A 13237-nucleotide genomic window follows, 5' to 3' on the forward strand; every position below is an offset into this window, starting at 1 on the left:
TCAGTTCCACTGAACTGGTAATTTCTTAAATTCGTTTCGATTTCATCTTTTATTTCATTTTGATTCAGGTTTACTCACCAAAAAATATTGTGGATAGAATAAAACGTCTACATTTTTCTAAACAGTAGTTTCTTTATAATTGAGATTAAATGGCCCTGAAACTGTTAGAAATACTGATGTGTGGCTTCTTCATGAAGTCATCGCAAAATTACCCAAATGTCATCTTTACTTTAAAAATTTCAAGCAAAAAATTATTTCAAATTACTTTTAAGCTCTTGGAATGAAGTCACCAGAAGCAGCTGCTAACTCAGTGACATTTACACTAGTTAATGATTCTTACTACATCAGTGAGTTTGAAGTTATTTTGCTAATCTGGGGCATAAATTATATTTAGGTTGATCAGTTTCAACTTTTTACATTTTTTATGTTAAGGTTTGGCTAACATTTTCTTTTACCTGTTACAGGATCATTATACCGGCAGAAGTCAGCGATATTTGATCCTGCTCTGGTCTGTGTGCTGGGGCCGGAGGGGCTTCAGAATAATTAAATTTTAAAATAAAACAATTTTAAACACTTTGAAAATAGAAACATTTAAACATACATGTCTTGATAATTTTTTCCTCACACCATTTCCATTCTGATGTTTATTTAATTAATTAGGTTCAATAAATTCAGATTAATAATTATGTAGCTTAAAACAAGCTGTAAATACCAGGCTGTATTCCACATGTGTAGATACAGCTGGAGCCAAACTTGGTAAGTCAAGCTTGAAATATAGCTTGAACTCTGCCAACTTTGATGTTTGTTTCAAGCTCGAATCCAACTAACAGGCCTGAATATTCCAGCTTTGATCAAGCTTATGTACTTGAACTTTACATCTGGAAACAAGTTTGAAACCGGCTTACTGTGCTATCTGGGCTACCCTTCTTTAGACAGTTGTGACCTGTTCTTTTTTTCCAAGAACTGGGCAAGGTTTTTTGTTCAAGGGATCTATGATAGATTATAGTTAGAACAAGGGCTAACTCAGCCGCAAAGTCAGTATAGAGTCTGACGGGGATTCCAGCAGGCCATAGTGGTTTGTTCAGTTTTAATGATTTCAGCTGTTTACTAATTTCATTCATTTTTTCAGTGGGGCTAAGATTAAATTGGGGCAATTCTTCTGGGTTTTGCTTTGAAAAGGAACATTTTAGAACGAAGTTATGCTTTTCAGATTTTGCTTTTCTACCCTCAATTTCAATTCCTGTCTTGTTCGCTAGGGACTGGACACTAACTTTGGGGTGCCACTGATAGCCTTCACGTATGACAATAGTTTCTTTGGGTTTTATGGCACATCATTTGACAATATTGTGCTATGGTAGTCATTGAAAACATCACACATTGCTCTCTTGACTACCAAAAGTCTTTCATTCAGCGTCTCTCTATCTATAGACCTACACTTTGTTTCACCCCTGTTATGCATCTGTATTTATTTCTTTGAAAGTTTCTTTACAGTGACTGTATACCATGGAGATTCCCTCGAATTGTGAGCTGTTCTACTGGGTATGTATGTATTCAGTACATGGTCAACTATTCTTTTATTCTTGAGCCATAGTTAATCTACATGCTCCTAACCTGTGATGTTCCTCACTGGGTCAGACCTACTGATTTTTTAATCTAGTTTATCGAACATGTATATCTTTCTGCATGGTTTAGTTGTCGTTTGTATTATGATAATTATTGTGCCACAACTGTGTCATGTTCACTGGTACCAGTTTCAATGTGGACATCCTCAAAGAGATCAGGTCTATTTTTTGCCATAAAATGCAACTATCTGTTCTAGGTAGCTTTCAAAGAAGAAATTTACTAGTGTTTCACAGGACGTCTTATCATACCCACCACTAAGAAAACTGTAATTTTTCCCAATTAATTGTTGGATGATTAAAATCTTCACTGATGATGACAATATCAGTAGGGAACTTATGTACAAGTGATCTGAGGTTGTTTCCAGAGCTTTAAGTCATATCCATAGACGAGTCAGGTGGGTGATGAAAGGATCCAATTAACATTTTATAATTGAGTCTTGCTAAACAAATCTCACATGCAGCTTCAATTTCAATATCAGTGGATTTGAGTTTCTTGTTTACTGTGACAAGTATACCTCCTCCATTTGCCATTTGCCTACACTTTCGATGTTCACTTAAGTTTTCCACAAAAATCTCGCTACTATCAGTTTCTGGTTGCAATGAGCTTTCTGTACCTAGTGTTATGTGAGCTTCACTGCTTTTCATAAGAGCTTCAAATGCGGCACTTTGTTGCAAATGCTTGGGCAGTTTACCATTAGTACTTTAATACTCTCACCTGTGGGAGGGATTTCTTTCAATCTTGCACTGATACTTCTGGGTTTCCTACAGGTATTGTTATCTGAACTGGATGGAGAGTCATCCAATCTAAAAAACCCTTGTGTGCACCCCACATATAGTCAGCTACCTGAGTGGCAGCCTTTGACGTGCACACCTGAGCAAGTCCAGGAAGTCACATCCTAGCCTGTCGCAGAACTTTCTACGTCTCTGGTTCAGTCTTTCCAATCAACTCAGAACCAAAGGACCATGACCAGCTCTGGGGACAATGCTGCAAATTGTGAGCTTCATTGAAACTCCAGACGCAGGGCTGTCTTCTCAACCTGTCCTGTCAGCCGCTGGAATGACCCAAGTATGACCTCAGAACCCATAAGACAGGCATCATCAGTTGTGTCCCCACAATCTACAGTTGGTTGCGCCCTGTTTCCTCAATGTCAGCTGGAATAGCCTCTTCAAATGTTGAATGAGGCCCCCAGGCGTACACAATGAATGCACCTGCTATCCTTTCCTGACCCTTGCTGCCATTTCCCTAAGGGGACCATCATTCGCTGTAAATTAGAAGTGCTGAAAAGTAATAGACCCCTACCCTTTTGTATTTGCCTTCTCCTGACACCAGGCAAAACAGGTTTCCCCAAAATAAGTGAAGTGAGTTCCACTGACTCAGTTTCAGTTTGAGTGAAAGACAGCACCTCAGACTAGTTTGTTAGGGGGATCAGTACGGCACCCTGAGTCCTCCCTGTTCCCTATCCACCCTGTACAGGATGCCCAGATCTACCACTGAAATGCCGCTTGCTGTCAAGTGGATGACAGATCCTGTACTTTCTACGGAGGAGAGAGGATCCACAGGAGAGGACAATATCTGAGGTACCTCTGGTACCGGTATCACAGGTACACGACTCTCAGGAGTTCTTGTAACACACCAATTTGCAGCACCTGCCAATCATTTGACAGTAGTTAGAGCAATTTCCAGCAGCTTACAAATGTCATCCATCTCACCCTGTGCTCAAGAACAGCATTCATTGTGGGGCAAAATTTTTGCTGTTGTAATGTTTTACAAGGCAGTGAACAAATAACTTTAAATTAGCCCGCTGATTATCTTGTAATTGTAAGAATGAGGTTCCTATTAAGGCAACACAAAAAACTGTGATAAAAATTACTAGTTTCCTAAAATGTTTTGTGGTTGGTTATAGTTGTTACCAAACTTGAAAGCAGAGTTCATTTATGGTAAATGGAGGCAATATATAGGTCTACTCCTGGTTAAGGGAAAGCTAGATATAAAACAAAACGTTAGAATATTTGGTACAGTAACTAATTCGCAAATGCTGATTTACTACCAACTGCTCATAGATGATGCAAAGGACAATGGTAACTTTCAAAAATTCTCAAAAAGGCATGTTTAATTGTGTTGGTACACAATGAAATTCAGGGGTGATGTATTCTTTGGCAGAACTGTGAACCACAAATGCTGATTTGCTTCGAAATTTGTACAATGAAATTAGAGAACAATATTTTTGAATGAGGATAAGCCTGCTATTCTCAAAAATTTTAAATGAGCACAATTACGTTTAAGCCTACAATTGACAATAACACCAGGAGTTTATTGCAACACTCAAGAACGTTCAAAACTTCACAATATACCACAATACAAATTGATATTTATACACTCAATGAAAGAATATGCAGAAGTGACGTGAACTGTAAAACACGTGAATCTAGAACTTCAAATCGGCACATAAATCTTACATACACGGTTCCACACAAAGGAAAACCTTAACCCCAGATTCTGTCTATAAATAAACGTTGCACATTGCACAGATTTTTCACTTAGATGTTTCTGTGCACTCTTCTACACTGGCATGCCGTAGAAGAATACTGCAAATACTCGGAAAATCACTAAAATGTCGAGCACCAGAAAAGTATATATGTGTGTGTGTGTCTGTCTGTCTGTCTTAGGGGGAGGGGGAGGTGTTATGGGACCAAACTGCTGAGGTCATCAGTCCCTAAGCTTACATACTATTTAATCTAACTTAAACCAACTTACACTAAGGACGACACACACACACACACACACACACACACACACGAGGGAGGACTCGAACCTCCGACAGGGGGAGCCTCGCGGACCGCGACTATATACTTATGACCGTGCAGCTACCCCGCATAGCAGAAACGTGTATCTTCTGCCTATTGCAGCTAACAATGCCTCAAGCCTTGTACAGCATAATATTTCATTAGAAAATATCATTAGTTATGGCTCAGATGGTGCAAATCCTTCAGTTGGAAATCACAATTCAGTGTCCATTCGATTAAAAGAGTTTGTTCCTGGAATAACATTAACAAAATGCAATTGTCATTCAAATTGCTTAAGTGATATTGATGGATTGAAGGCACTTCCCAGTCGTCGTGAGGAACTTGCAAGAGATGTACATAATTACTTGTAACAAAGTTGCGAGCGACAATGTCAGCTAGATCAATTTAAAAAAAATTATGCAGCTTAAAGTACATAAAATACTACATTCAGCGCAGACACGTTGTCTTTCACTTCTTCCTGTGTCTAATGAATGTTGGACAAGTAGGCTGCATTAATTTTATTTATTATAGATCAGTGAGCAACAGAAAAGGTAAGGCCTTAGGGACCTTAAACTTGCCCCATGATAATTTCTTAAACTGTATTTCCAATTTATAAAGTGGATTTTGCCCAAATTTAATACAATGGATGCTTATATCCAATCTCCAAAAGTGTAGCACTAAACTTAAAGGAGCAAATAGTAAAAAAAATTAAAATTCTGTTCTTGGTTGCTTTTCCAAAGTTTAAATTTTTCTTTTAGTTGTTCAGCTTTCTATTTTGTTTAGCTTTTTTAACAACCACATCATACTTTGCAAACGTTTATTAAAGAAGAAAAAATGGTTAGCATTTGCATTTACATTTTTAAGAAATGTTGTATTTTATTTCTAAACTTACCTTCGTATGATTTTCTAGACATATCTATTGTTAAAAAACCAAATTCATCATTCCAATATTTGCTGTGCATTTCTTTAAAAGTATCAGACTTTAAATCTCCACCTACTAATTCATGATAAGTATGATTTAAATTTGTATCATCTTGTCTATATATATTTAAAAAATTTAAATTATTGCTAACTGTTTTGGTATTTTTTAATAAGTTTGAGCTAAGTAAAAACAATCTATACCTTTGTGTCTGCCTCTAGTAAAAACATCTCTATCAATATCTTGATTTTATAGAATAAAGTAATCAAATACGTCAAATGAATTTTGTGTACATTCATCTAATGGAATAATTTCTTCATTATTTTCAATTGAACGAACAATATGTTTATTAACTCTATGTTCAATTTTTTTATATTGTTTTATAGATCTTGATACTTTGGTTGGTCAAAACTTTTTGAATAAATATATAAATCAAAATATCCACGGGTATGCTGCCGGTCTATAGTGTCCAACGGGCACAATATTTCGGCGATCATACAAGTCGCCATCAGGTGAACTGACGGACTGAGCTCCTGTGAACGTGCCGGCACGGAGATCCGTACGCTATGGCTGCTCAGAGGGAACTGGGTTCGGTCGCGGCGGCGGCCGATTTAAATACCCTCCGCCCGCGGCGCGCTCCCTCCGCCGTCCGCGCCCAGCGCCACGGTCGCGCGGTGGAACAGATTGCGACGGCGTCTGAGATGACGTCGGTGTGATGGCTCTGTCCGCCGTGGTCGTCACAACTATACATCTGCTCGATTTACTCTTGATTAACCCGATCGCTGGTTCCCAAGCCTTGCTAAGGTCACGGTTTCTGAGGTCGTCATTGGTGCGAATTTCGATGGCCTCTCTAACAACGCTGTCCCAGTATCTTGACGTCTGTACCAGAATCCTCGTGCGGTCATACTCCATGGTGTAGTTTTCCGACAAACAATGTTCAGCGACCGCCGACTTGCTCGGATACATCAGTCGAGTGTGCCTCTGGTGTTCACGGCATCGATCCTCGACGGTACGCATCGTCTGACCAACATACGACTTGCCACATTGACACGGAATCTGGTACACGCCGGCCTTCCTCAAACCCAGGTCATCTTTGGCGCTCCCCACCAGTGCACGAGTTTTATTTGGAGGACAAAACACAGTTCCGACCCGGTGTTTCTTCAGAATGCGGGCGATTTTCCCCGAGAGTGCGCCTGTGTATGGAATAAATGCAATGCCTACCTCCTCCCTCGTGACTTCGTCCATCTCAACAGGTTGTGCTGCAGCGGTTGGGCGGAGAGCACGTTGAATCTGCCACTCTGAGTACCCATTTTTTCGAAATACAGTTCTCAGATGTTCCAATTCCTGGGGTAGACTCTCTGCGCCAGGGATAGTGCGCGTCCTATGTACTAGAGTTTTAAGTACCCCATTCCTCTGTGAAGGGTGGTGGCAGCTGTCTGCGTGCAAATACAGATCAGTGTGCGTAGTCTTCCGATACACCCCATGACCTAGGGTGCCGTCAGCCCTTCTCTTGACCAAGACGTCAAGGAAAGGTAATTTACCCTCCGTTTCAGTCTCCATAGTGAATTTGACGTTGGGGTGTATGGAGTTGAGATGTGTAAGGAAGTCAAGGAGTTTATCCATACCATGTGGCCAGATGACAAACGTGTCGTCCACGTAACGGAAAAAGCAAGTAGGTTTCCATTCGGATGACGACAGGGCTTCCTCCTCGAAGTTCTCCATGTACAAATTCGCTACCACCGGTGAGAGTGGTTTCTCATTATTTGACCATATTAAACTACTGAATATTTATTTAAAAAATGGTAGAAATGAAGTTTTTGCTCAAGAAATGTGGAATGTTAATCCACCAAATAATTTTCAAAAAGCTTATGATGCATTTTTAGATTTTAAACCAATTACTTTACTCATAATATCGTTAAGAGAGACAGTCCACTCTTGTTGTCGCGGCTCGTAAGTGCAGCGACTAGCAGTGCCCAATGCCGCCGCGATTTGTTTACGTTGGCTGAGCGCGGACACTGCAGCAGCCACTTCGCCATAAACAGAAAGAAATCACCTTGGCTCTGAGTGCAATGAGCAGACATCACAAACTCCATGTTCATGTTCTTATAGTAACAAACGTGGGACTCTACTCACAAGTGCCATGGAGGAATTGCAACGGGTATTATCAGAATATTTATCAGTGATTTGAATCCCAAAAATATGGGAACATTCTCACAAAGTAATGTGAGATGATACCAAACTTTATCTAAGACGCAAAAATCAACTGCAGAGCTTCCATGGACGCAGTAGTAGTACATAAGGAAATATTATGTCTTGCAAGCGTATATTTCATGTCCTCTTCTCATATCAACGCCCTTGTTTTAGTATGAAGTGAGAAAATAAACACGAAAAACTGAAATTCCTGAGAAGCATGTAAGTCATTTCCGCATCTCATATTATAGCTTTTGTTTTAGTATGAGGTAAAAAATGAGCAGTTTAGGGGTCTGAAGCATAATATGAGACCAGATTCATATCGTAGGCGCCATCGGAAAAGCAAAAGACAGGGAGCTGTCCTTTATTTTGTATGTTTCCTTTCATGCATTACTACCGCTCGGCGATTCTTATTTAAGGACTTGTGGGCATCAAGTTCTTCAGCAGAATAAGCCTTATGTTATTGTGCTGATTACAGTATGGGAGAAATGCAACAAAGACGAGTTCCCCTAGAGCAGTGAGGATATTTGCACATGTCTGTGTTCAGCAGTGACTGCCAACTGCCACAACACTTCACAGAATCCATGCGACAGGCATCACAACTGTGCGTGCACTTCAGACGTCATTCAGTAAGACGTCAGGAGATGGACGGAAACGTAAAATTAACGTCACTTTCCGAGTTGTATTCAATCCAGAATGACGTGTTATTAAGGTAGTTGAGCGTTCCAGCAATTACACTTTAATAATTTCCATATGAGTATTCCGATAGCCAAGAGAACCCGTTATTGTGAAACCATCGGGAACTGCATTAATATCAAACTGCAAGAAGCTGAGACAGTACGTCAACTATTCTCTTCGCTGGATGACCTATTACTTTTATTTAGGATTCTCTCTGTCCAAGGCGTAATGCAACTGGACCTTCACATTTATGAGGCACTTGCCGTTATTCTTGGCAAACATCAGCAACTTGTAATCACTGCGAGTTACAACTTTGTGTTGGTAATGGTACAGGTCATCAGTAGTTGTGTTGTTGTTGTTGTTGTTGTTGTTGTTGTAATCCGATTTAACGAGCATAGTACTCCATCCGCGAGCTTTTATTAATACAGTGTGACTACAGAGATCATCGTGCGGGTATTACATTAATTCTGCAGTGAATTGCTTAACAAATATTACCCTCAGCTATGCAGCTGGAATGACTCATTACACAGGTACTCTACGATGGTTAAGTGATCAGTTCGCTGCAATCCTGCTTCTACTGTTCGTAAATACTTGTATACTGACCTTTCGTTATTTGACTAAGTATGCGCTACAATCTGATTCGCAAGTATATGACATGGGTTAGCGTCGTCACAAAGCAATGCCTAAGGGTTGGATGCCGGTGATGTCCCGTTACATTGATGGCAAGACAAATGTTCGCAAATCATCTCTGTTGTCTCAAAACACAATTGCATCTTAAATATCGAAGGACGAATGTCCACACTGTCACAGCGCGTTGAAATACAGGCAGATGAAAATTTGTGAGCGACCGGGCTTCGAACCTGGACCTCCTCCTTGTTAGACGCGCTGACCACTGCACTATTTTTTTAAAAAAAGTTTGGGAAGACTTTCAGCACCAGGCAGGCGGAGGCAAAGAGGGCAGGGGTCCAAGATCCTTGGCCTGGCCACAATGCCTCTCCCATATCTGTCTACCGAGTAGCTGCATTATTCTCATATATTCCATGTTTGTTGCCATGTGTGCCATATTGTAGAAAAAAATTGAAGTAGTAATTACGGTAAAATAAATTACAGATTGTCGTCTCCAATGGCGTGCGTTCCTTGTAGAACATAACTTATAACAGTCAAAAGGGCGACGCAATAATACATAACAAACATTCATTCAGAAACATATTCTCAATTTGTGTTATTATGCACTGGATGCATATGAGGTCTGTAAAGAAGCCATATATTTTTCAACACATGAAAGAAATTTCGGAGCCGGAGGGGTTTTGCCAAATTAGAACACTTCTGACTTTAGAACCAACGTAAAAGAAGATTCCAGGAATAAAATAAGTGAAAGAATAGTATTCTGCTTCTAATCAACAAAACTGTCCACATCTTTGTAGCCCACATAAAGCAATAGACAAAAAATTTTGAAACCATTCCTTATATTTGTTATTCTTCTTCTTCAGCTTAAAATATTCTTCTGCAATATAAAACATGTACTCTTCAAAGTTCGAAGTTTTTTTGTTAACACGTAAAACACAAATTGTCCCAGAAGCCACGAAAAACTTATTATTTGCGGACGGGTAACATTTACAGTCGGGTTGTAAGGCTTCAGTTATCGGTATATGACTTTCTGCGGTTCTGTTGATAGTGCTAATTTCTTCCTATTGCAGTTCCAAATTGTGATTCTATTTTCACAAAAGAGCATGTGCGGTACAGTTTCTACAAGCCGACATTTGTCGCAGTATGGAGATGGTCTCAATTTGATTTTCCATAATCGTTCCGCTGTGGATATGGTTTCGTTTACAACGTCGTACCATACTGCACTGACTCTAGTTGGTAGAATTTTATTGTGGATATTGTTCCAGACGTTCATCCAGTTTTTAGTAGCTTAATTTACCTGAATTGGGATGTGAAGACCATGTCTGGTAATATAATCGTAGGCGGTTCTAGTGTTGGTTTGTGCTGGTAGAAGTCTTATACAGCTGCAATCGACATAGTACTTTCGGACGTTATGCAGGCTGGCATCTAAATGTGCTACATTAACAGGAGCGTTCCTATCCCCAGTATCTAACGAGAAGAACAGAAGTTTCGTGATGCCTGTCTTAGTGGCATGTATTACTATGAAAGCACGAGTTAGAAACAGTGCGTCACATCTAGATTTAACGTCTTTAATTCCAAGTCCTCCGTTTTGCCTCTGCAAAGTCTACGTGTGTAAGGACACTTTGAAGATATTTTGTTTCCACTATACCAACACGCTGCAGCTAGTATTTTATGTGTAGTGACCTGCAGTATCGGTAAGACTACTGCGACATCATATATTTTGCTAAGTATGTATGTATTTATAAACTGAACTTTCTGCAGTCAGTCTAACGAACGCATGTCATGGTCCTTCAACAAGGCTCTGATGCCTGTAAGTTTCCGCTCCCAATTGTTCGTAGCCATGAGCTTGGGATTCGCCCTTAGCTACAATCCGAGTTGGAGTCTCTTCAGTTAGATCTAACCAGTGCACACCTGTTGTGCTATTGTAAGAACCGAGATGCAGTATTTTGGATTTAAAATTTTGTAAATTTGTGGTAAGATCTTATGGGACCAAGCTGCTTAGGTCATCGGTCCCTAAGCTTACTCACTGCGTAATCTAATTTAAACTATGGACAACACACACACCCATGCCAGAGGGAGGACTCGAACCTCCGATGGTGGGCACTATCGGGACACAGCAGCCAACCTCTCTGCAGCACCTATCTACACACGATCCTCGTCAGACGCGAATTCCCATGTTTGCCGCATACCACATGCGCGGTACCTTCCGCCCCCCCTCCCCCCGTCTTACATTATTCGACTTGCTAGTGGCCACTCTGTATTCCCGCGATGGTTCGGACGATGACGTGCGTCTAGCACTGAAAACTTTCGATGACCTGAAGAGACCTGAATAATTATTCAGGATGTTTCAGGAGGAGTAGTAAATATTGTAGGAGAGGGTAGTATAGAAAAATTTCAAAAAAAAAGCCATATAACATGTGTCTAATTTTTATTGAGTACATATAGCTTGTTACCGTTAATGGAAGAGGTTCCTTTGGCTACAAGAATGCGTTTGTTCCTCCAGCAAGACGGGGCTCCTGCACATTCTAGTCGTCAGGTGACAAAGTATCCAAGCCTAACATTTCCCGGAAGATGGATGAGTAGATATGGGCATTTTTCTTGGCCACCAAGGTCCCCGGACCTTATCTCTTTGGATTTTTGTCAGCAGGGATGGTTAAGGGTGAAGTGTACAAAGAAAAAGTAAACCCAAGAGCCGTTTGTTCGTTCGGATTATGAATAGTGCGGCCCTCATAAAAGAACGCAAAGACGTCCTCATAAGAGCTACACATGGTGTTATCAAGGGAAGTCAAATGTGCATTGAAGTTGGTGGGGGAATTTTTGAAGATCAACTTTGAACGTCCACATTTGCCTTTCCTTTGAGTTTGTTAGGGTTAAGTACTAACAGCTGTATCTCTGTACTCAATAGAAAGTGGACACATTTATTTGGAATTTTTTTATGCATTTCGTCTTTACTACCACCTGCTAAAATATCTACTATTCCTCCTGAAACACCCTGAATATGGATATATGTGTGGTGTCTGATCTTTCGGACATGTCTGAAAGAAAAGACACTATGACTCAGGGTTTGAACCTGGTCAGGCACAAATTTTCATATGATGCCGTTGTTCTATTTTAACGCCAATGACACACACACACACATTTTTATCTTAAGTGCTATTCGGAAAATGTTTGGCAACTCGGTGATAGTGCCGGACTGGAGCTGCATCAACCTACTCATTTCATTTCATTAGATATAGTTGTAATTTTCTGAACAATTCCTCTTTAATAAGTGACAGCGACAGTGTCTCTCATCGTTTACTTTGTCAGAAACCTGCTTCTTTCTGCCCTAGCCTATACTGCAGCAATGAGTGATTGCTCACATTCTTGATACCTCATTGGACGTGCTACTGCAACTGTAACCGAAGATTCATATCCCACTGGAAAAGTATGTTTCGACTCAGATGGTTTTGCTCCTCCCCTACTGTCATTGAAAACGATCAGAACGAAATTAAGTATAGGAGTTCTATGAAACCTTCGAGCTCATACTGCAGTGCTGTGCAGATGAAAAAAGGAGTTTATCAGGTGACAGATGGAATTTGTCAGATTCCACTAATTATCACTGCATTATTAATTGTTGGTTCACAGGTGCTTTTCTGCCGCTTATTGTAACTGTTTTTTGAATGTTAGAGCTGTAAGAATAGAATCATCAAATTTTTGCCATATGGAATGTTCGAGTTCACCTTAAGTTTTCACGTTTCGAGCAAAGCCAGAATATCCGTCAGAAAAGATGACAACAAAAAGCCAGGCCATGCCTGTCTTCTGGCGGATGTGCCAATGACAGTGATCTCAATAACAAAATTATACAGCAAAGATACGTTGCCAACTCAACCACTGGAGAATCTCCCAAAATTGTGATCGCGTCTGGTGAATACGCTTTCAAAGTTTCGGTCCGATTAAGACAGTAAATCAAAAATAATTGTCGCAGTTATTAATTTATGACATTTAGTTTGCACTCACTGCATCAATATGTTACAAGTAAGTACACTCTAGCGCCTAAACCTAGTTACAGAAATGCGAATAAGACTCATTGACATATAATGAGGATATTGCGGCCCTTGCCACCCGCAACTCTGAGACGAAGCTATAGTCACTTCCGAGGTCACTCGTAGAACACATCAGCTGGTATCTTTCCTGGCTGTATAACTGAAACTTGGCAACAGTGCAGAATAAGTTTGTCAACTCTGTGACCGACGAGTTAATTCCTTGTTGGCACAGAACTATCCTGCTGATATCACTTGACATTATCGTGTCATTTCAATTGAATAATGTGATCTCTTGAAATGTGACACAAAGATATCAGTTAATGATTTTGAGTCAAGGGAAGTCGTTCCACGCTGGAAATACAACTACTCTCGTCTCTTATGTTGCGATTTACCTG

General features: G+C 40.2%; 1 protein-coding gene across 1 annotated transcript in view; it reads left to right on the plus strand.

The window, feature by feature from the left end:
- The first annotated feature begins 280 nt into the window (after window positions 1-280).
- Window positions 281-13237, plus strand: part of LOC124719040 (lysine-rich arabinogalactan protein 19-like) — a 43712-nt gene continuing 30755 nt past the window's right edge. The window contains exons 1-2 of the mRNA XM_047244710.1: window positions 281-347; window positions 465-508. Of these exons, the coding sequence (XP_047100666.1) occupies window positions 281-347; window positions 465-508 (111 nt within the window). The remainder of the gene's footprint in view (window positions 348-464; window positions 509-13237) is intronic.

Source organism: Schistocerca piceifrons, chromosome 10, assembly GCF_021461385.2.
Source record: "Schistocerca piceifrons isolate TAMUIC-IGC-003096 chromosome 10, iqSchPice1.1, whole genome shotgun sequence".
Taxonomy (NCBI): Eukaryota; Metazoa; Arthropoda; class Insecta; order Orthoptera; family Acrididae; genus Schistocerca; species Schistocerca piceifrons.